At 47.5% G+C, this 24,678-nt stretch overlaps 1 protein-coding gene across 1 annotated transcript; it reads left to right on the top strand.

Annotated features, from left to right (window-relative positions):
* Window positions 1-4,444: 4,444 nt before the first annotated feature.
* On the top strand, window positions 4,445-24,645 carry LOC120992044 (gastrula zinc finger protein XlCGF17.1-like). Its single transcript, XM_040420804.1, has 2 exons — window positions 4,445-4,475; window positions 23,359-24,645. The coding sequence occupies exons 1-2, from the start codon at window positions 4,445-4,447 to the stop codon at window positions 24,438-24,440; spliced, it is 1,113 nt and encodes a 370-aa protein (XP_040276738.1). The 3' UTR covers window positions 24,441-24,645.
* Window positions 24,646-24,678: the final 33 nt, after the last annotated feature.

The following is a 24,678-nucleotide window of genomic DNA, read 5'->3' as shown; positions in this document are numbered from 1 at the left end:
ACACTTCTGGTGTCCTTATTCTGACATGTCTTGTGTCTCCTTTCTTCCATGTTCCCCACACTTCTGCTGTCCTTATTCTGACATGTCTTGTGCCTCCTCTCTTCCATGTTCCCCACACTTCTGCTGTTCTTATTCTGACATGTCTTGTGCCTCCTCTCTTCCATGTTTCCCACACTTCTGCTGTCCTTATTCTGACATGTCTTGTGTCGCCTCTCTTCCATGTTCCCCACACTTCTGGTGTCCTTATTCTGACATGTCTTATGCCTCCTTTCTTCCATGTTCCCCACACTTCTGCTGTCCCTATTCTGACATGTCTTGTGCCTCCTCTCTTACATGTTTCCCACACTTCTGCTGTTCTTATTCTGACATGTCTTGTGTCTCCTCTCTTCCATGTTCCCCACACTTCTGTTGTCCTTATTCTGACATGTCATATGTCTCCTCTCTTCCATGTTCCCCACACTTCTGTTGTCCTTATTCTGACATGTCATATGTCTCCTCTCTTCCATGTTTCCCACACATCTTATGTCCTTATTCTGACATGTCTTTTGCCTCCTCTCTTCCATGTTCCCCACACTTATGGTGTCCTTATTCTGACATGTCTTGTGTCTCCTCTCCTCCATGTTCCCCACACTTATGGTGTCCTTATTCTGACATGTCTTGTGTCTCCTCTCTTCCATGTTCCCCACACTTCTGCTGTCCCTATTCTGACATGTCTTGTGTCTCCTTTATTCCATGTTCCCCACACTTCTGCTGTCCTTATTCTGACATGTCTTGTGCCTCCTCTCTTCCATGTTCCCCACACTTCTGCTTTCCTTATTCTGACATGTCTTATGCCTCCTCTCTTCCATGTTTCCCACACTTCTGCTGTCCTTATTCTGACATGTCTTGTGTCTCCTTTCTTCCATGTTCCCCACACTTCTGCTGTCCTTATTCTGACATGTCTTGTGCCTCCTCTCTTCCATGTTCCCCACACTTCTGCTGTCCTTATTCTGACATGTCTTGTGCCTCCTCTCTTCCATGTTCCCCACACTTCTGCTGTTCTTATTCTGACATGTATTGTGTCTCCTCTCTTCCATGTTTCCCACACTTCTGCTGTCCTTATTCTGACATGTCATGTGTCTCCTCTCTTCCATGTTCCCCACACTTCTGCTGTCCTTATTCTGACATGTCTTGTGTCTCCTCTCTTCCATGTTCCCCACACTTCTGCTGTCCTTATTCTGACATGTCTTGTGTCTCCTCTCTTCCATGTTTCCCACACTTCTGGTGTCCTTATTCTGACATGTCTTGTGTCTCCTCTCTTCCATGTTCCCCACACTTCTGCTGTCTTCATTCTGACATGTCTTGTGCCTCCTCTCTTCCATGTTCCCCACACTTCTGCTGTCCTTATTCTGACATGTCTTGTGTCTCCTCTCTTCCATGTTCCCCACACTTCTGCTCTCCTTATTCTGACATGTCGTGTGTCTCCTCTCTTCCATGTTCCCCACACTTCTGCTGTCCTTATTCTGACATGTCTTGTGCCTCCTCTCTTCCATGTTCCCCACACTTCTGCTGTCCTTATTCTGACATGTCTTGTGCCTCCTCTCTTCCATGTTCCCCACACTTCTGCTGTTCTTATTCTGACATGTATTGTGTCTCCTCTCTTCCATGTTTCCCACACTTCTGCTGTCCTTATTCTGACATGTCTTGTGTCTCCTCTCTTCCATGTTTCCCACACTTCTGGTGTCCTTATTCTGACATGTCTTGTGTCTCCTCTCTTCCATGTTCCCCACACTTCTGCTGTCTTCATTCTGACATGTCTTGTGCCTCCTCTCTTCCATGTTCCCCACACTTCTGCTGTCCTTATTCTGACATGTCTTGTGTCTCCTCTCTTCCATGTTCCCCACACTTCTGCTCTCCTTATTCTGACATGTCGTGTGTCTCCTCTCTTCCATGTTCCCCACACTTCTGCTGTCCTTATTCTGACATGTCTTGTGCCTCCTCTCTTCCATGTTCCCCACACTTCCGGCGTCCTTATTCTGACATGTTTTCTCTCCTCCACATTGGGGTCTTTTCTCCTGATGATGGGGCCTTTGTACTCTGACACTTTTCTTCCTTCTCTGGTATCAAAGCTATAATAGATGATGTTACACTGATAACACAGACAAGGAGCTGTTCTCTACTAGAGGCACAAGTTGTCCCCAAGATGCTGGACCTATGGACTACTGAATCCACCATAAGTCCCAGCATGCCAAGCCTGTTATTACAGGATACTAGAGGAGAGAACTATAACTCCCTGCATGCCCAAGCTGTTATTATAGGAGAAATCTACAACTTTTAGCATGTCCAGGCCGTTATTCAATGATATCAGGGGAGAGAACTACAGCTCCCAGCATGTGCAGGCTGTTATTATACAATTTTAAAATAGAAAACTACAATTTACATAATCTCTAAGCAAGTAATATAGAATATTAGAGAACTACAACTCCCATCATGTGTAGGTTATCATACCATATCAGAAATAACTACAACTCTCAGCATGTCCAGGGTGTTATTGTAGAGTTTTAAAAACAACTATAACTGCCAGGATTTCTTTGGCTCTGTAAAAAAAGAAGAATGACTGAATTATGAATTCGTAAGTTTTCCACCTTCTTCTCCTCCATTCAAAACCCCTCTCACTGCACTGATCACCACAAGACATCATCACAGGTTCTTTTCAACCTCATCCTCTCCATTGCTGAGCTCTGCCCCGTCATACACTGATCACATGACAGTGACATCATCACAGGTCCTTCACTACCTCCTCTCCTCTCTAATGCTGAGCCCCACCCCCTTCACTGATCACATGACAGTGACATCATCACAGGTCCTTCACCACCTCTTCTATTCTCCAATGCTGAGCCCCACCCCCTGCACTGATCACATGACAGTGACGTGATCACAGGTCCTTCACCACCTATTTTCTTCTCCACTGCTGAGCCCCGCCCCCTCCACTGATCACATGACAGTGACATCATCACAGGTCCTTCACCACCTCCTCTCTACTACTAAGCCCCGCCCCCTGTATTAATCACATGACAGTGACGTCACCCCAGGTCCTTCAGCTCTGGCAGTGCAGCAGATACTGGGCAGGTCCTGGTCGGTAGTCAGGGCTCTTGTTCTCTCTGGTATCAGCCATTCCTCCAGCCTGCAGGTAAGATGAGCTGTGAGGAGACAGTGTGGTGGAGAGCTCAGACATGTCACCTCTGGAGATTCTCCTCCATTACACACAAGGAATCCTTCTCTGCTCCTCAGCTTAGTATGATGGGGGAGGAGTAGTGGGGATAGTGGGGGTTGTCATCATTCACTGGCCCCTGACTGTCCTGGTGAGGGGCCCCTGCCTCCAGGAGGAGAATGAATGGAGCGGGGCCCGGCCTGAGCTCAGCTCTCTCCAGTCTCTTCTCTAGGAGTTGTGGACACAGCTGAGCACAGCCCAGAGGTGGGACCTGCATCTATCAGACATTTATCTCCTGTGGAGACACCAGAGATCTCCATGTTGGGGCCCCTGGAATACATGTGGTGGGGGCTCTGAGAAGCGGGGCCCCTCCAGGCTCAGGAAGTGCGGTTCTGGAGGTGACATCTGGTCTTGTCCCCTGGATGATTTCCTCTCCTCTTCTCATAAAGGCGCCTGCAGTACTAGAAGCCTCCAGCTCCTCCAGTTCTCTCCTCCTGAATGACCACCAAGGATGGACAGGAAGGAGATCAGCAGAAGAATATTAGACCTCACCTTGGAGATCATCTCCCTGCTGAGCGGAGAGGTAAACTTTTCTAGATTTCTCTCCTCTTTATTGTATTCTGTAACAAGTCAGACATCGGGAAGGAGAATCCATTATAGGAAGTGATAGGAAGAGTCCAGGGTCCTGGAGAACGGCCTCCAGACCTTCCAAGTGATGGAGAACCTGAAGATCAGCCCCCAGTATGGTGAGTGATGTGTCATGTGACCAGTGACCAATAGTCATGTTGTAGGAGCCATGAGAAGGTAAGTAGGCACGTTGTACCCAGGAGGAGAGGGCCGGAGGAGAGCACATGGCCCCTGAAGGGTTTATTCCCTAAGTGTCTCTCTCCATCCACAGGAGTACACAATAGTGAAGAAGACATCGGGGGACTGTGTGACTCCCATCATCCATCTCCAGGAGTCAGGAGGGCGGAGCAGGACCCCTCCCCCCATCACAGAGCCTCCCCCTCACCCCCTGATACATGAGCAGAAGATCCTAGAACTCACCCACAAGATGATGGAGCTGCTGACTGGAGAGGTGACACTGCTGGGAATGCTGGGAAATTCTCCAGTAACAGCACTGGAGGGGTCTGGGTGATGACGGTGTCATTGTGTTGTCAGGTTCCTATAAGGTGTCAGGACGTCACTGTCTATTTCTCCATGGAGGAGTGGGAGTATATAGAAGGACACAAGGACCTGTACAAGGAGGCCATGATGGAGGAGCACCAGCCTCTTATATCACAAGGTAAGAGCCGTCATGTGCAGTGTATACACGTGTGTGCAGTGACATGTAATGGAGGAGCACCAGCCTCTTATATCACAGGGTAAGAGCCGTCATGTGCAGTGTATACACGTGTGTGCAGTGACATGTAATGGAGGAGCACCAGCCTCTTATATCACAAGGTAAGAGCCGTCATGTGCAGTGTGTACACGTGTGTGCAGTGACATGTAATGGAGGAGCACCAGCCTCTTATATCACAAGGTGAGAGCCGTCATGTGCAGTGTATACACGTGTGTGCAGTGACATGTAATGGAGGAGCACCAGCCTCTTATATCACAGGGTAAGAGCCGTCATGTGCAGTGCATACACGTGTGTGCAGTGACATGTAATGGAGGAGCACCAGCCTCTTATATCACAAGGTAAGAGCCGTCATGTGCAGTGTATACACGTGTGTGCAGTGACATGTAATGGAGAAGCACCAGCCTCTAATATCACAAGGTAAGACCCGTCATGTGCAGTGTATACACGTGTGTGCAGTGACATGTAATGGAGGAGCTCCAGCCTCTTATATCACAAGGTAAGAGCCGTCATGTGCAGTGTATACACGTGTGTGCAGTGACATGTAATGGAGGAGCACCAGCCTCTTATATCACAGGGTAAGAGCCGTCATGTGCAGTGTATACACGTGTGTGCAGTGACATGTAATGGAGGAGCACCAGCCTCTTATATCACAGGGTAAGACCCGTCATGTGCAGTGTATACACGTGTGTGCAGTGACATGTAATGGAGGAGCACCAGCCTCTTATATCACAAGGTAAGACCCGTCATGTGCAGTGTATACACGTGTGTGCAGTGACATGTAATGGAGGAGCACCAGCCTCTTATATCACAGGGTAAGAGCCGTCATGTGCAGTGTATACACGTGTGTGCAGTGACATGTAATGGAGGAGCACCAGCCTCTTATATCACAAGGTAAGAGCCGTCATGTGCAGTGTATACACGTGTGTGCAGTGACATGTAATGGAGGAGCACCAGCCTCTTATATCACAAGGTAAGAGCCGTCATGTGCAGTTTGTACACGTGTGTGCAGTGACATGTAATGGAGGACACCAGCCTCTTATATCACAAGGTAAGAGCCGTCATGTGCAGTGTATACACGTGTGTGCAGTGACATGTAATGGAGAAGCACCAGCCTCTTATATCACAAGGTAAGACCCGTCATGTGCAGTGTATACACGTGTGTGCAGTGACATGTAATGGAGGAGCACCAGCCTCTTATATCACAAGGTAAGAGCCGTCATGTGCAGTGTATACACGTGTGTGCAGTGATATGTAATGGAGGAGCACCAGCCTCTTATATCACAGGGTAAGAGCCGTCATGTGCAGTGTATACACGTGTGTGCAGTGACATGTAATGGAGGAGCACCAGCCTCTTATATCACAGGGTAAGAGCCGTCATGTGCAGTGTATACACGTGTGTGCAGTGACATGTAATGGAGGAGCACCAGCCTCTTATATCACAAGGTAAGAGCCGTCATGTGCAGTGTATACACGTGTGTGCAGTGACATGTAATGGAGAAGCACCAGCCTCTTATATCACAAGGTAAGAGCCGTCATGTGCAGTGTATACATGTGTGTGCAGTGATATGTAATGGAGGAGCACCAGCCTCTTATATCACAGGGTAAGAGCCGTCATGTGCAGTGTATACACGTGTGTGCAGTGACATGTAATGGAGAAGCACCAGCCTCTTATATCACAAGGTAAGACCCGTCATGTGCAGTGTATACACGTGTGTGCAGTGACATGTAATGGAGAAGCACCAGCCTCTTATATCACAAGGTAAGAGCCGTCATGTGCAGTGTATACACGTGTGTGCAGTGACATGTAATGGAGGAGCACCAGCCTCTTATATCACAAGGTAAGAGCCGTCATGTGCAGTGTATACACGTGTGTGCAGTGACATGTAATGGAGGAGCTCCAGCCTCTTATATCACAAGGTAAGACCCGTCATGTGCAGTGTGTACACGTGTGTGCAGTGACATGTAATGGAGAAGCACCAGCCTCTTATATCACAAGGTAAGAGCCGTCATGTGCAGTGTATACACGTGTGTGCAGTGACATGTAATGGAGGAGCACCAGCCTCTTATATCACAAGGTAAGAGCCGTCATGTGCAGTGTATACACGTGTGTGCAGTGACATGTAATGGAGGAGCTCCAGCCTCTTATATCACAAGGTAAGACCCGTCATGTGCAGTGTATACACGTGTGTGCAGTGACATGTAATGGAGGAGCACCAGCCTCTTATATCACAGGGTAAGACCCGTCATGTGCAGTGTATACACGTGTGTGCAGTGACATGTAATGGAGGAGCACCAGCCTCTTATATCACAAGGTAAGAGCCGTCATGTGCAGTGTATACACGTGTGTGCAGTGACATGTAATGGAGAAGCTCCACAGTTTCTTCTCACATTACATTAGAGGCTACGTGTTCTTTATATGTCAGTTATATCCATAGGTCTCCAGTCACATGATGGGAGCGTGTCCTTCTGGCCTCCATCGGGCCGGTATAGTAGACTACACTGCTCTATCAGAGGCGTCCTGTGAAATCCGTGTTCCGCAGCGTATACATTGTAGAATATACATGGAGCTTCTGGGCAATGTCCGCCCCTGTGGGACTGTGTAGAGCCTGACGTCGGAGCTTCTGTCAGATATAGGTATTAGGAATCCCTCCGCACATATACTCCTTAATACTGAAATGACAACACCAAGGTGGACAATCCATATGGTTATGTAAAATAGAGGAAGTAGAAGGTGGTAAGATCTGTAGTTGATCAAATTTTCCAGCACCTAGCTCCAATCAGTGGCATCGGGGAGTGGTGTAAAAGGCAGATTAAAAGCAACGTTTTTTTATCCAGCCTTAGAAATTGGATGAAGTTGTGTGGGATGATTGTGCGACGCCTTCTGTTCATCAACGTCCAAGGTATCACCACTTGTTGCAAACTTAGACAGAATTCTGGAACTGAGAGAAGAGTCTGATCTATAGACAGATCTACAGGAGGCCATGTATTCAGTCACTGTGTGCTTGTGTCTCCACAGATGGATCCAGGAGGAGAAATCCACCAGAGAGATGTCCCCGTCCTCTGTATTCCCAGGACTGTCCAGAGGAGAAGGTCCCAGAGAACCCTCAGGTAGATGGAGCTGAGCCCTATACACATCTATATAGGGGGGTCCTGCAGTCATAGAGGGGTCATAGATTGTGGGGGTCTCTTCTGTGGATCTGTTAGATTTCCCACCTGTCCGCTGTATTGTACTGAATTGTTACAGATGACAAATCAGGGGGAAGATCTGACTGATATTAAAGTGGAGGATGAAGAAGAGAGGATGATGGGCGATCCCCCGTGTAAGAGTGAGATGGAGGAGGACATTCCAGGAGATGTCACCACAGGTATGGAATCATGAATGGAGAAAGTGACTTCAGGTTCTGTCCTTGGTGCCTTCAGGGCAGGAGGAGAATCTGATCACCGGCTGCTGCTCTCTGATTGGAGATGTCTCCATCACATCATGAAGTGTTCCCCTTATCCAGCTGACGGCGATCTCTGATCAGATTCTTCTCTGATCCCGGCTGTTCCTGCAGGACATGACGGTCAGTCACATCCACACACCCACTGGGGACTATGAGGGCACAGATTTTGTGTCTGCACCTCCATGATGAACTACATGTACGGCATTGTGCAGGAATTACATCAGTGACCTACATGTACCTCTGTGCAGGAAAGGGTTAAGCATTGTTTTGGGCTCATTAGTAGACCTTACAATAAATCCTGACATTTTGGTGATTTTAGTTAAATCAAATAAATTGGTGAAGAAATCCCACAATAATAACAGCGGAGAAGAAAGCTCCTCATCTTACTTATTTATTTCATATATGAGGCTGGGGGCAAGAACTGAGGAGACATCTGACAACACACAAGGTCTCCTGACAACTCTGCACACAAGTCACAGGGGGACATGTTGTCTTCAGGACTTTCCTATAGAACAACCTTAGGCTGTGATATCAGCAGTCAGATGTCTATAACCTAGTGCCCACTATACAGCTCTCCGGGAACATGTCTTCTGGGGGTCTCCTATAAGGGTCTATGGAGGGAACCTTTCCCCCCTTATGCCCCCTCTCTGAGCGGTGACGGCTGATGTCTATAATCTAGTGCCCACTATACAGCTCTCCGGGAACATGTCTTCTGGGGGGTCTCCTATAAGGGTCTATGGAGGGAACCTTCCCCCCCTTATGCCCCCTCTCTGAGCGGTGACGGCTGATGTCTATAATCTAGTGCCCTCTATACACCTCTCCGGGAACATGTCTTCTGGAGGTCTCCTATAAGGGTCTATGGAGGGAACCTTTCCCCCCTTATGCCCCCTCTCTGAGCGGTGACCGGCTGATGTCTATAATCTAGTGCCCACTATACAGCTCTCCGGGAACATGTCTTCTGAGGGTCTCCTATAAGGGTCTATGAGGGAACCTTTCCCCCCTTATGCCCCCTCTCTGAGCGGTGACGGGCTGATGTCTATAATCTAGTGCCCACTATACAGCTCTCCGGGAACATGTCTTCTGGGGGTCTCCTATAAGGGTCTATGGAGGGATCCTTTCCCCCCTTATGCCCCCTCTCTGAGCGGTGACGGCCGATGTCTATAACCTAGTGCCCACTATACAGCTCTCCGGGAACATGTCTTCTGGGGGTCTCCTATAAGGGTCTATGAGGGAACCTTTCCCCCCTTATGCCCCCTCTCTGAGCGGTGACGGGCTGATGTCTATAATCTAGTGCCCACTATACAGCTCTCCGGGAACATGTCTTCTGAGGGTCTCCTATAAGGGTCTATGAGGGAACCTTTCCCCCCTTATGCCCCCTCTCTGAGCGGTGACGGGCTGATGTCTATAATCTAGTGCCCACTGTACAGCTCTCCGGGAACATGTCTTCTGGGGGTCTCCTATAAGGGTCTATGGAGGGAACCTTTCCCCCCTTATGCCCCCTATCTGAGCGGTGACCGGCTGATGTCTATAATCTAGTGCCCACTATACAGCTCTCCGGGAACATGTCTTCTGGGGGTCTCCTATAAGGGTCTATGGAGGGAACCTTTCCCCCCTTATGCCCCCTCTCTGAGCGGTGACCGGCTGATGTCTATAATCTAGTGCCCACTATACAGCTCTCCGGGAACATGTCTTCTGGGGGTCTCCTATAAGGGTCTATGGAGGAACCTTTCCCCCCTTATGCCCCCTCTCTGAGCGGTGACCGGCTGATGTCTATAATCTAGTGCCCACTATACAGCTCTCCGGGAACATGTCTTCTGGGGGTCTCCTATAAGGGTCTATGGAGAGAACCTTTCCCCCCTTATGCCCCCCTCTCTGAGCGGTGACGGCTGATGTCTATAACCTAGTGCCCACTATACAGCTCTCCGGGAACATGTCTTCTGGGGGTCTCCTATAAGGGTCTATGGAGAGAACCTTTCCCCCCTTATGCCCCCTCTCTGAGCGGTGACGGCTGATGTCTATAACCTAGTGCCCACTATACAGCTCTCCGGGAACATGTCTTCTGGGGGTCTCCTATAAGGGTCTATGGAGAGAACCTTTCCCCCCTTATGCCCCCTCTCTGAGCGGTGACCGGCTGATGTCTATAATCTAGTGCCCACTATACAGCTCTCCGGGAACATGTCTTCTGGGGGTCTCCTATAAGGGTCTATGGAGGGAACCTTTCCCCCCTTATGCCCCCTCTCTGAGCGGTGACCGGCTGATGTCTATAATCTAGTGCCCACTATACAGCTCTCCGGGAACATGTCTTCCGGGGGTCTCCTATAAGGGTCTATGGAGGGAACCTTTCTCCCCTTATGCCCCCTCTCTGAGCGGTGACAGACTGATGTCTATAATCTAGTGCCCACTATACAGCTCTCCGGGAACATGTCTTCTGGGGGTCTCCTATAAGGGTCTATGGAGGGAACCTTTCCCCCCTTATGCCCCCTCTCTGAGCGGTGACCGGCTGATGTCTATAATCTAGTGCCCACTATACAGCTCTCCGGGAACATGTCTTCTGGGGGTCTCTTATAAGGGTCTATGAGGGAACCTTCCCCCCCTTATGCCCCCTCTCTGAGCGGTGACCGGCTGATGTCTATAATCTAGTGCCCACTATACAGCTCTCCGGGAACATGTCTTCTGGGGGTCTCCTATAAGGGTCTATGGAGGGAACCTTTCCCCCCTTATGCCCCCTCTCTGAGCGGTGACCAGGTGATGTCTATAATCTAGTGCCCACTATACAGCTCTCCGGGAACATGTCTTCTGGGGGTCTCCTATAAGGGTCTATGGAGGGAACCTTTCCCCCCTTATGCCCCCTCTCTGAGCGGTGACCAGGTGATGTCTATAATCTAGTGCCCACTATACAGCTCTCCGGGAACATGTCTTCTGGGGGTCTCCTATAAGGGTCTATGGAGGGAACCTTTCCCCCCTTATGCCCCCTCTCTGAGCGGTGACCGGCTGATGTCTATAATCTAGTGCCCACTATACAGCTCTCCGTGAACATGTCTTCTGGGGAGTCTCTTATAAGGGTCTATGAGGGAACCTTCCCCCCCTTATGCCCCCTCTCTGAGCGGTGACCGGCTGATGTCTATAATCTAGTGCCCACTATACAGCTCTCCGGGAACATGTCTTCTGGGGGTCTCCTATAAGGGTCTATGGAGGGAACCTTTCCCCCCTTATGCCCCCTCTCTGAGCGGTGACCGGCTGATGTCTATAATCTAGTGCCCACTATACAGCTCTCCGGGAACATGTCTTCTGGGGGTCTCCTATAAGGGTCTATGAAGGAACCTTTCCCCCCTTATGCCCCCTCTCTGAGCGGTGACCGGCTGATGTCTATAATCTAGTGCCCACTATACAGCTCTCCGGGAACATGTCTTCTGGGGGTCTCCTATAAGGGTCTATGGAGGGAACCTTTCCCCCCTTATGCCCCCTCTCTGAGCGGTGACAGGCTGATGTCTATAATCTAGTGCCCACTATACAGCTCTCCGGGAACATGTCTTCTGGGGGTCTCCTATAAGGGTCTATGAGGGAACCTTTCCCCCCTTATGCCCCCTCTCTGAGCGGTGACCGGCTGATGTCTATAACCTAGTGCCCACTATACAGCTCTCCGGGAACATGTCTTCTGGGGGTCTCCTATAAGGGTCTATGGAGGGAACCTTTCCCCCCTTATGCCCCCTCTCTGAGCGGTGACCGGCTGATGTCTATAATCTAGTGCCCACTATACAGCTCTCCGTGAACATGTCTTCTGGGGGTCTCCTATAAGGGTCTATGGAGGGAACCTTTCCCCCCTTATGCCCCCTCTCTGAGCGGTGACCGGCTGATGTCTATAATCTAGTGCCCACTATACAGCTCTCCGGGAACATGTCTTCTGGGGGTCTCTTATAAGGGTCTATGAGGGAACCTTCCCCCCCTTATGCCCCCTCTCTGAGCGGTGACGGCTGATGTCTATAACCTAGTGCCCACTATACAGCTCTCCGGGAACATGTCTTCTGGGGGTCTCCTATAAGGGTCTATGGAGGGAACCTTTCCCCCCTTATGCCCCCTCTCTGAGCGGTGACGGCTGATGTCTATAATCTAGTGCCCACTATACAGCTCTCCGGGAACATGTCTTCTGGGGGTCTCCTATAAGGGTCTATGAGGGAACCTTTCCCCCCTTATGCCCCCTCTCTGAGCGGTGACCGGCTGATGTCTATAACCTAGTGCCCACTATACAGCTCTCCGGGAACTTGTCTTCTGGGGGTCTCCTATAAGGGTCTATGGAGGGAACCTTTCCCCCCTTATGCCCCCTCTCTGAGCGGTGACCGGCTGATGTCTATAATCTAGTGCCCACTATACAGCTCTCCGGGAACATGTCTTCTGGGGGTCTCCTATAAGGGTCTATGGAGGGAACCTTTCCCCCCTTATGCCCCCTCTCTGAGCGGTGACCGGCTGATGTCTATAATCTAGTGCCCACTATACAGCTCTCCGGGAACATGTCTTCTGGGGGTCTCCTATAAGGGTCTATGGAGGGAACCTTTCCCCCCTTATGCCCCCTCTCTGAGCGGTGACGGCTGATGTCTATAATCTAGTGCCCACTATACAGCTCTCCGGGAACATGTCTTCTGGGGGTCTCCTATAAGGGTCTATGGAGGGAACCTTTCCCCCCTTATGCCCCCTCTCTGAGCGGTGACCGGCCGATGTCTATAATCTAGTGCCCACCATACAGCTCTCCGGGAACATGTCTTCTGGGGGTCTCCTATAAGGGTCTATGGAGGGAACCTTTCCCCCCTTATGCCCCCTCTCTGAGCGGTGACCGGCTGATGTCTATAATCTAGTGCCCACTATACAGCTCTCCGGGAACATGTCTTCTGGGGGTCTCTTATAAGGGTCTATGAGGGAACCTTCCCCCCCTTATGCCCCCTCTCTGAGCGGTGACCGGCTGATGTCTATAATCTAGTGCCCACTATACAGCTCTCCGGGAACATGTCTTCTGGGGGTCTCCTATAAGGGTCTATGGAGGGAACCTTTCCCCCCTTATGCCCCCTCTCTGAGCGGTGACCGGCCGATGTCTATAATCTAGTGCCCACTATACAGCTCTCCGTGAACATGTCTTCTGGGGGTCTCCTATAAGGGTCTATGGAGGGAACCTTTCCCCCCTTATGCCCCCTCTCTGAGCGGTGACCGGCTGATGTCTATAATCTAGTGCCCACTATACAGCTCTCCGGGAACATGTCTTCTGGGGGTCTCTTATAAGGGTCTATGAGGGAACCTTCCCCCCCTTATGCCCCCTCTCTGAGCGGTGACCGGCCGATGTCTATAATCTAGTGCCCACTATACAGCTCTCCGTGAACATGTCTTCTGGGGGTCTCCTATAAGGGTCTATGGAGGGAACCTTTCCCCCCTTATGCCCCCTCTCTGAGCGGTGACCGGCCGATGTCTATAATCTAGTGCCCACTATACAGCTCTCCGTGAACATGTCTTCTGGGGGTCTCCTATAAGGGTCTATGGAGGGAACCTTTCCCCCCTTATGCCCCCTCTCTGAGCCGTGACCGGCTGATGTCTATAATCTAGTGCCCACTATACAGCTCTCCGGGAACATGTCTTCTGGGGGGTCTCCTATAAGGGTCTATGGAGGGAACCTTTCCCCCCTTATGCCCCCTCTCTGAGCCGTGACCGGCTGATGTCTATAATCTAGTGCCCACTATACAGCTCTCCGGGAACATGTCTTCTGGGGGGTCTCCTATAAGGGTCTATGGAGGGAACCTTTCCCCCTTATGCCCCCTCTCTGAGCGGTGACCGGCCGATGTCTATAATCTAGTGCCCACTATACAGCTCTCCGTGAACATGTCTTCTGGGGGTCTCCTATAAGGGTCTATGGAGGGAACCTTTCCACCCTTATGCCCCCTCTCTGAGCGGTGACCGGCTGATGTCTATAATCTAGTGCCCACTATACAGCTCTCCGGGAACATGTCTTCTGGGGGTCTCCTATAAGGGTCTATGGAGGGAACCTTTCCCCCCTTATGCCCCCTCTCTGAGCGGTGACCAGGTGATGTCTATAATCTAGTGCCCACTATACAGCTCTCCGGGAACATGTCTTCTGGGGGTCTCCTATAAGGGTCTATGGAGGGAACCTTTCCCCCCTTATGCCCCCTCTCTGAGCGGTGACCGGCCGATGTCTATAATCTAGTGCCCACTATACAGCTCTCCGTGAACATGTCTTCTGGGGAGTCTCTTATAAGGGTCTATGAGGGAACCTTCCCCCCCTTATGCCCCCTCTCTGAGCGGTGACCGGCTGATGTCTATAATCTAGTGCCCACTATACAGCTCTCCGGGAACATGTCTTCTGGGGGTCTCCTATAAGGGTCTATGGAGGGAACCTTTCCCCCCTTATGCCCCCTCTCTGAGCGGTGACCGGCTGATGTCTATAATCTAGTGCCCACTATACAGCTCTCCGGGAACATGTCTTCTGGGGGTCTCCTATAAGGGTCTATGGAGGGAACCTTTCCCCCCTTATGCCCCCTCTCTGAGCGGTGACCAGGTGATGTCTATAATCTAGTGCCCACTATACAGCTCTCTGGGAACATGTCTTCTGGGGGTCTCCTATAAGGGTCTATGGAGAGAACCTTTCCCCCCTTATGCCCCCTCTCTGAGCGGTGACCGGCTGATGTCTATAATCTAGTGCCCACTATACAGCTCTCCAGGAACATGTCTTCTGGGGGTCTCCTATAAGGGTCTATGGAGAGAACCTTTCCCCCCTTATGCCCCCTCTCTGAGCGGTGACCGGCTGATGTCTATAATCTAGTGCCCACTATACAGCTCTCCGGGAACATGTCTTCTGGGGGTCTCCTATAAGGGTCTATGGAGGGAACCTTCCCCCCCTTATGCCCCCTCTCTGAGCGGTGACCGGCTGATGTCTATAATCTAGTGCCCACTATACAGCTCTCCGGGAACATGTCTTCTGGGGGTCTCCTATAAGGGTCTATGGAGGGAACCTTTCCCCCCTTATGCCCCCTCTCTGAGCGGTGACCGGCTGATGTCTATAATCTAGTGCCCACTATACAGCTCTCCGGGAACATGTCTTCTGGGGGTCTCCTATAAGGGTCTATGGAGGGAACCTTTCCCCCCTTATGCCCCCTCTCTGAGCGGTGACCGGCTGATGTCTATAATCTAGTGCCCACTATACAGCTCTCCGGGAACATGTCTTCTGGGGGTCTCCTATAAGGGTCTATGAGGGAACCTTTCCCCCCTTATGCCCCCTCTCTGAGCGGTGACCGGCTGATGTCTATAACCTGGTGCCCACTATACAGCTCTCCGGGAACATGTCTTCTGGGGGTCTCCTATAAGGGTCTATGGAGGGAACCTTTCCCCCCTTATGCCCCCTCTCTGAGCGGTGACCGGCTGATGTCTATAATCTAGTGCCCACTATACAGCTCTCCGGGAACATGTCTTCTGGGGGTCTCTTATAAGGGTCTATGAGGGAACCTTCCCCCCCTTATGCCCCCTCTCTGAGCGGTGACGGCCGATGTCTATAATCTAGTGCCCACTATACAGCTCTCCGTGAACATGTCTTCTGGGGGTCTCCTATAAGGGTCTATGGAGGGAACCTTTCCCCCCTTATGCCCCCTCTCTGAGCGGTGACCGGCTGATGTCTATAATCTAGTGCCCACTATACAGCTCTCCGGGAACATGTCTTCTGGGGGTCTCTTATAAGGGTCTATGAGGGAACCTTCCCCCCCTTATGCCCCCTCTCTGAGCGGTGACGGCTGATGTCTATAACCTAGTGCCCACTATACAGCTCTCCGGGAACATGTCTTCTGGGGGTCTCCTATAAGGGTCTATGGAGGGAACCTTTCCCCCCTTATGCCCCCTCTCTGAGCGGTGACGGCTGATGTCTATAATCTAGTGCCCACTATACAGCTCTCCGGGAACATGTCTTCTGGGGGTCTCCTATAAGGGTCTATGAGGGAACCTTTCCCCCCTTATGCCCCCTCTCTGAGCGGTGACCGGCTGATGTCTATAACCTAGTGCCCACTATACAGCTCTCCGGGAACTTGTCTTCTGGGGGTCTCCTATAAGGGTCTATGGAGGGAACCTTTCCCCCCTTATGCCCCCTCTCTGAGCGGTGACCGGCTGATGTCTATAATCTAGTGCCCACTATACAGCTCTCCGGGAACATGTCTTCTGGGGGTCTCCTATAAGGGTCTATGGAGGGAACCTTTCCCCCCTTATGCCCCCTCTCTGAGCGGTGACCGGCTGATGTCTATAATCTAGTGCCCACTATACAGCTCTCCGGGAACATGTCTTCTGGGGGTCTCCTATAAGGGTCTACGGAGGCTCAGATCTATGGACATCCTATAAAAAAAAAATCTAATCCCAAGGGGATATTTGGAGAATCCTCATTCTTTTGTTGTCCACAACATGAAGCAATTATTTTTCCATATTTAAGGTACATTTTGGAGGTGGTAGTAATTTCTGCACCACTCTCAGATATGACATTTTGTAACAGGATGGATTTCTCAAACTCCAGGCGGATAACTGCAGAATTTGTAAGTGTTTGGTGGCGGACTGGACCCTGGGTCAACAACCCTGGAGATAAGGGGAGTTTAATGGGTTTTTCTAGGCTGAGTGTTCATTAGGCCGAACCATCTCCTCCTGGGTCAGTATGGTATGATGAGAACTTGAGTGCAGTTCTCCTTCATGAACTTCTGAAAGTCTCTGGGAATCAAAGGAATGCGGGAAATTCCACATTTCTGGGTCTTTGCTTTACAATGGAGAGAAGTATCATCCCTATCACATGTAAACACAAATTGTACTGATGTCAGGCTAGTCACAACAGTCTGAGCTGTAGAGGGCTCTGATACCGAGCCTTGTGTGGCTGGGACACTCGTGCTGAAGCTCCAAAGATGGCCCGTCCAGAAGGGAAGCTGGCTGGATTATAGGTAATAGAACTATAGTAATAGAACGTTAACTATAGAACAATCTACATATTTGGTTCCAGTGCAATCCTAGCAACCCATAGAATAAATATAACTTATTCATACTCAACTACGCATTGAGCTAAAAAAAGACATATTTGCCTTCCCCCACCCCAAAAAAATTAAAAGTTGTCAATAGATTAATTGTACTGCAAAATCATTACATGTACCAATAAAAATGAAAACTCATCTTGCAAAAAAATAAATCCTTATACGGGTATGTCGAGCAAAAAAGTTAGGAGTTTTGAAATAAAATAAAAATAAAAATTACTTTTTGATGCATAAAATAAGATTTTTTGCGTAAAAGTACTAAAACATCATAAATATTACAACATATTTTAAATCATTACATAGTTTCCTCAAAAAAATGAATAAAACCTGAACAATATATTACATACAGTTGCAATAAAAAGTATGTGAACCCTTTGGAATGATATGGATTTCTGCACAAATTGGTCATAAAATGTGATCTGATCTTCATCTAAGTCATAACAATAGACAATCACAGTCGGCTTAAACTAATAACACACAAAGAATTAAATGATACCATGTTTTTATTGAACACACCATGTAAACATTCACAGTGCAGGTGGAAAAAGTATGTGAACCCCTAGACTAACGACATCTCCAAGAGCTAATTGGAGTGAGGTGTCAGCCAACTGGAGTCCAATCAATGAGATGAGATTGGAGGTGTTGGTTACAGCTGTCCTGCCCTATAAAAAACACACACCAGTTCTGGGTTTGCTTTTCACAAGAAGCATTGCCTGATGTGAATGATGCCCCGCACAAAAGAGCTCTCAGAAGACCTACGATTAAGAATTGTTGACTTGCATAAAGCTGGAAAGGGTTATAAAAGTATCTCCAAAAGCCTTGCTGTTCATCAGTCCACGGTAAGACAAACTGTCTATAAATGGAGAAAGTTCAGCACTGGTTCTACTCTCCCTAGGAGTGGCCGTCCTGTAAAGATGACTGCAAGAGCACAGCGCAGACTGCTCAATGAGGTGAAGAAGAATCCTAGAGTGTCAGCTAAAGACTTACAGAAGTCTCTGGCATATGCTAACATTCCTGTTAGCGAATCTACGATACGTAAAACACTAATCAAGGATGGATTTCATAGTAGGATTCCACAGAGAAGCCACTGCTGTCCAAAAAAAACATTGCTGCAGTTTTCACAAGAGCACCTGGATGTTCCACAGCAGTAATGGCAAAATATTCTGTGGACAGATGAAACCAAAGTTGAGTTGTTTGGAAGAAACACACAACACTACGTGTGGAGGAAAAGAGGCACAGCACACCAACATCAAAACCTCATCCCAACTGTGAAGTATGGTGGTGGGGGCATCATGGTTTGGGGCGGCTTTGCTGTGTCAGGGCCTGGATGGATTGCTATCATCGAAGGAAAAATGAATTCCCAAGTTTATCAAGACATTTTGCAGGAGAACTTAAGGCCATCTGTCCACCAGCTGAAGCTCAACAGAAGATGGGTGTTGCAACAGGACAACAACCCAAAGCATAAAGGTAAATCAACAACAGAATGGCTTAAACAGAAGAAAATACGCCTTCTGGAGTGGCCCAGTCAGAGTCCTGACCTCAACCCGACTGAGATGCTGTGGCATGACCTCAAGAAAGCGATTCACACCAGACATCCCAAGAATATTGCTAAACTGAAACAGTTCTGTAAAGAGGAATGGTCAAGAATTACTCCTGACCGTTGTGCACGTCTGATCTGCAACTACAGGAAACGTTTGGTTGAAGTTATTGCTGCCAAAGGAGGTTCAACTATTAAAGGTTCAAAGGAGGTTCAGTTATTAAATCCAAGGATTCACATACTTTTTCCACCTGCACTGTGAATGTTTACATGGTGTGTTCAGTAAAAACATGGTAACATTTAAATCTTTGTGCGTTATTAGTTTAAGCAGACTGTGATTGTCTATTGTTGTGACTTAGATGAAGATCAGATCACATTTTATGACCAATTTGTGCAGAAATCCATATCATTCCAAAGGGTTCACATACTTTTTCTTGCAACTGTATACCCCAAAATGGTGGCATTAAAAAAACACAACTCTTTGCACAAAAAAAACAGGCCCTCATACAGCTATATCGAAAAAATTATATAGAAGTTGTGGGTCTTATACTGTGGCACCGAAAATATAAACAGTACAAAGTAAAAAGTGCTCCATAACAAAATTAGATTTCACAATACAGATTACATTATATTGGTCTCTTACATCTGAGGAGGCCGGTGTACTGACTTTGAAACACTGCTAGAATGGCTGATATAAAAATAACCATTTTATGAGTCCATCTAGGGGATTGCCGTTATCTGCAGACCACATGCGGAGGAATTGCTCCCCCGGTTATAGACACGCTACAGTGTCTGGGTTTGGAGCATTTTCACCCGTTTAGGCCACTTTTTTCAGTGAGTTTTTGTCTTTATGTGTATGGAATGTGCCACTTTATTTTGTTGGTAACATTCTTTTGCACCTGGTGGCTTCTGTGTCACATGGTCTGTTGTGGGTGCGGCTTCTGTGTCACATGGTCTGTTGTGGGTGCGGCTCACTGGTTTATTTTACCTCACAATGCATTGGTGATACCACTGTGGAGGCATGTGAGAGTCTGACTGTGAGTAATTTCTAGCACTGTTCAGACCCTGTTCACACATCACGGGCACGTTAGTGGTAGGACCCCATGCGTGCTGAGACACCGTGACGTGGTGCATGAGGTGCTCCGATATGTTCCTGACTGGAAGATATTGGCAAAGTTCTCAGCTTTTAACATCGGCCTGAGGAATTAGCTAGTATTGTCCGTTGCATATCATTTTGGTGCATTTTTTTGCAGTGATTTGTGTCTATCTAGAATATTAGCGTTCTCACGAGTCCTGTGTGTCCACCTACAGTCGTGGCCAAAAGTTTTGAGAATTACATAAATATTGTAAATTGGAAAAGTTGCTGCTTAAGTTTTTATAATAGCAATTTGCATATACTCCAGAATGTTATGAAGAGTGATCAGATGAATTGCATAGTCCTTCTTTGCCATGAAAATTAACTTAATCCCCAAAAAAACTTTCCACTGCATTTCATTGCTGTAATTAAAGGACCTGCTGAGATCATTTCAGTAATCGTCTTGTTAACTCAAGTGAGAATGTTGACGAGCACAAGGCTGGAGATCATTATGTCAGGCTGATTGGGTTAAAATGGCAGACTTGACATGTTAAAAGGAGTGTGATGCTTGAAATCATTGTTCTTCCATTGTTAACCATGATGACCTGCAAAGAAACGCGTGCAGCCATCATTGCGTTTCATAAAAATGGCTTCACAGGCAAGGATATTGTGGCTACTAAGATTGCACCTCAATCAACAATTTATAGGATCATCAAGAACTTCAAGGAAAGAGGTTCAATTCTTCAGGGCATCCAAGAAAGTCCAGCAAGTGCCAGGATCGTCTCCTAAAGAGGATTCAGCTGCGGGATCGGAGTGCCACCAGTGCAGAGCTTGCTCAGGAATGGCAGAAGGCAGGTGTGAGGGCATCTGCACGCACAGTGAGGCGAAGACTTTTGGAAGATGGCCTGGTGTCAAGAAGGCCAGCAAAGAAGCCACTTCTCTAAAAAAAAAAAACATCAGGGACAGATTGATCTTCTGCAGAAAGTTTGGTGAATGGACTGCTGAGGACTGGGGCAAAGTCATATTCTCCGATGAAGCCTCTTTCCGATTGTTTGGGGCATCTGGAAAAAGGCTTGTCCGGAGAAGAAAAGGTGAGCGCTACCATCAGTCCTGTGTCATGCCAACAGTAAAGCATCCTGAGACCATTCATGTGTGGGGTTGCTTCTCATCCAAGGGAGTGGGCTCACTCACAATTTTTCCCAAAAACACAGCCATGAATAAAGAATGGTACCAAAACACCCTCCAACAGCAACTTCTTCCAACAACAGTTTGGTGAAGATCAATGCATTTTCCAGAACGATGGAGCACCGTGCCATAAGGCAAAAGTGATAACTAAGTGGCTCTGGGACCAAAACGTTGACATTTTGGGTCCATGGCCTGGAAACTCCCCAGATCTTAATCCCATTGAGAACTTGTGGTCAATCCTCAAGAGGCGGGTGGACAAACAAAAACCCACTAATTCTGACAAACTCCAAGAAGTGATGATGAAAGAATGGGTTGCTATCAGTCAGGAATTGGCCCAGAAGTTGATTGAGAGCATGCCCAGTCGAATTGCAGAGGTCCTGAAAAAGAAGGGCCAACACTGCAAATACTGACTCTTTGCATAAATGTCATGTAATTGTCGATAAAAGCCTTTGAAACATATGAAGTGCGTGTAATTATATTTCACTACATCACAGAAACAACTGAAACAAAGATCTAAAAGCAGTTTAGCAGCAAACTTTGTGAAAACTAATATTTGTGTCATTCTCAAAACTTTTGGCCATGACTGTATAATGTAATTGACAGGCTGCTTTACCTTTCAATGTACCTCCTCCTCTGCTGCTGATGAAAAGTCACACATGTTTATTCTGCAGTAAAAAGAAAATGTTCATTTTATTCTATGGGTTTGTAGAAATATTTATTGCGTTTATTTGTCTTGCTCGTGCTCTGTACAAGCTGCAGAAAAATAAAGCAGTAGATGGAATTAGAAGCTGTGATTTCCCATGCTCCTAGAAGATGGGTGCTCTCTCACTAAAGAGCCAGGGAGACTGCAGCCTGTACTGAGCATGTGTGGGATTCTTATCAGGGGAGGAGGTGCACTAAAAATAAAAATGGGCATTATGACATGAATTCTTCTAATGAGTACACCAGTGTCATCAGGTTTAATAGCTGTTTAATAATAGATGCAGTTTGTGTTGAAAGGTGACAGATCATTGATCCTTGTGAGAAATATGTGGAGTTATGATTTAATTGCTGCCATTTGCTCCATAAGTGGGCAGAGGAAATCAGGCTCCACAGGTCACAGCAGGGCCACGTGTTCACATTTCACACCCCACTCTGCCACACTGGCAGCTCAGCAGGTCAATAACAACAAAGAAATTCTGTAGACATCATGGAACCGGCAGTTCATAAGAAATTATGAACTATCCGTACATTGCATACATACACCAATCACGTCTTTGCGACCCTGGGTCTTTTCTTGTGTGTGGGATGCAGAGAAGGGGAGATACGGAGAAATCCTAGTAGGAACCAAATAATGGTGCCATGTTTGGTTTCGAATTGTACCCAGAATCCAGGCGGATCCGTTGGTACCAGAACCATCTCCCATGACCTTCCGGTGTGGAGCTATGAGCCATAATGGGTTTTGTGGAGTTTTGGCTACCAGGACCAGTAAGAGGAAGTGGAATCCTCCCAGGTGGAGGAAAGGGCATGACTGACTAAGGTTTAAAGTGCCCGTGCAGGGCACAGGCCATTGTTTTTTCTCTGAAGGAGGTCATGTTGTGTAGCATGTTTGGAGGAACCTTGGAAAACCTGCTCACGTCACTACCTCCATGTGACTGTGACAACCATCCAAGAATAAAGCTAAGGAACTATAGTTTTCAAGAACCACCTACATATTTGGTAACTGACTTTCATTTGCTAACTGATTATACCACCATCTGTATTTGCACATCTGACCATTGTATATACCTGTGTGTATATAGTGTTGTGTGTGTGTGTATATAGTGTTGTGTCTAGTGCACCCTTAAAACAATTAAATATATAAATGAATCTTGCGTTGTTCTGTATCTCAATCCACGAATCCCCACATCCGTCTTTTGGCATAACGTTATATGCTACCTGTGGGTTGGTTTCTAACCCGATATAATCCCATTAATGGACCGGGCATATATATTATGAGAAACTGGTGGCAGTCTACCGGGCAGGCAGAGCTCTTTTGCACTGGGGCAGGGTTTGCTGTCAGGGTTTTGAGCGAGTGTTGTGTCATGCCTGAAGGTAGCATGGACGACCCTCTCTCCCTCCCCATGCCTACCTGTGCCCGTGCCCGTATGATGCCAATGTACAGTCAGGCAGGGCTGCGAGGTGTGATATCGTCACACTTGTGAACTTGTATAAAAGCCCAGTTGGTGTTGGGGAGCAAAAAGTACTGTGGCGGAGAGCAGGACTGGGTGCCAGACATGGTCGGGCATTTCACATTTTTGAGTTTTAGCATGTCATAATTTACTGTATGTAATAAAAGTCATGACCTGGTGTAAAACAGAATCCTGGACTTTGTCAGGAAGTTATAGAAGCTTTGTAAGATTGAAATAACAAGTGTAGTTTTTATTTTTGTTAGCCAAAACCAGGAGTGGATTCAAAGTAAATGGCCTATAGTTCTTCCTGCTCGATCAACCTTCAGCCTAATGGTAATGTTATAAGTTTGTCTACTCTGTAGTTTGTAAAAATAAATTTTCAATTCTTATCTTAACAGAAATCCCCAGTAACAATTCTGAGGAAAACTTCATGTTATCTCTAGAAGATGAAGATATCATGGAGAACTTTACAGAACAAAAGCTCATTACCCCTAATGTTTATCCAGGATGTCACAGTACAAATCTTTCATATAATCCCCCTAATTATGAAGAACCATCTTCTGATCAATCACAGATTGCAACCACAAGTACAGCTCAGAAAGGAGTTGAAAGGTTTCATTGTGATAAAGAGTCCACAAAAAGCGCAGGTCTTTCTTCACACAGAGGAATTCACACAAGAGAGAAGCCATACTCTTGCTCAGAATGTGGGAAATGTTATAAACTGAAATCACATCTTGTTATACATGAGAGACGCCACACAGAAGAGAAGCCATATACATGTTCAAAATGTTGGAAATGCTTTACACAGAAATGGCATCTTGTTAAACATGAGAGAATTCACACAAGGGAGAAGCCATATTCATGTTCAGAATGTGGGAAATGTTTTACATATAATTCACAACTAGTCAAACATAAAAGAAGCCACACAGGAGAAAAGCCTTATTCATGTTCAGAATGTGGGAAATGTTTTACACAAAAATCAGCTCTTGTTAGACATGAGAAAAGTCACACAGGAGAGAAGCCGTTTCCATGTTCAGAATGTGGAAAATGTTTTCCACAAAAATCAGCTCTTGTTAGACATGAGAAAAGTCACACAGGAGAGAAGCCGTTTCCATGTTCAGAATGTGGGAAATCTTTTACACAAAAATCAGGTCTACTTAAACATGAGAAAATTCACACCGGGGCAAAGCCATTTTCATGTTCAGAATGTGGAAAATGTTTTACAGTCAAATCAAATCTTGTTGCACATAAAAGAATTCACACGGGAGAGAAACCATATTCATGTTCAGTATGTGGGAAATCTTTTAGACAAAAATCAGATCTACTTAAACATGAGAAAATTCACACCGGGGCAAAGTCGTTTTCATGTTCAGAATGTGGGAAATGTTTTACACAGAAATCAAATCTTGTTATACATGACAGAATTCACATATCAGATAAGTCACAAAGGAGAGAAGCTGTTTTCATGCTCAAAATGTAAGAAGCGCTTTTCAGATAAATAAAATCTTGTTATACATAGATATCACACAAGGACCATTTTCATATATATTTTACATATTAGGCAATTCATTGTCTTTAAAGGGGTTGTCTACCTTTAACATGTTAAATCAGACCCCACATAGTGGCCAGACCCGTGGTAGTGATCATACTAACCTGGTCCCCGCTGCTGGGTTCTGGCTAATCTGTGTTCATATCTGGGCATGTAACTGCTGTAGCCA

Source organism: Bufo bufo, chromosome 2 (assembly GCF_905171765.1).
Source record: "Bufo bufo chromosome 2, aBufBuf1.1, whole genome shotgun sequence".
Lineage (NCBI taxonomy): Eukaryota > Metazoa > Chordata > Amphibia > Anura > Bufonidae > Bufo > Bufo bufo.
This window is presented reverse-complemented; position numbering and strand designations above follow the sequence as displayed.

Coding starts and splice junctions, on each gene's coding strand:
- LOC120992044 (XM_040420804.1), top strand. CDS start 4,445: ATGGAGGAGCACCAGCCTCTTATATCACAAG. Junction 4,476..23,358: donor CCAGCCTCTTATATCACAAG/GTAAGAGCCGTC, acceptor TTATCTTAACAG/AAATCCCCAGTAACAATTCT.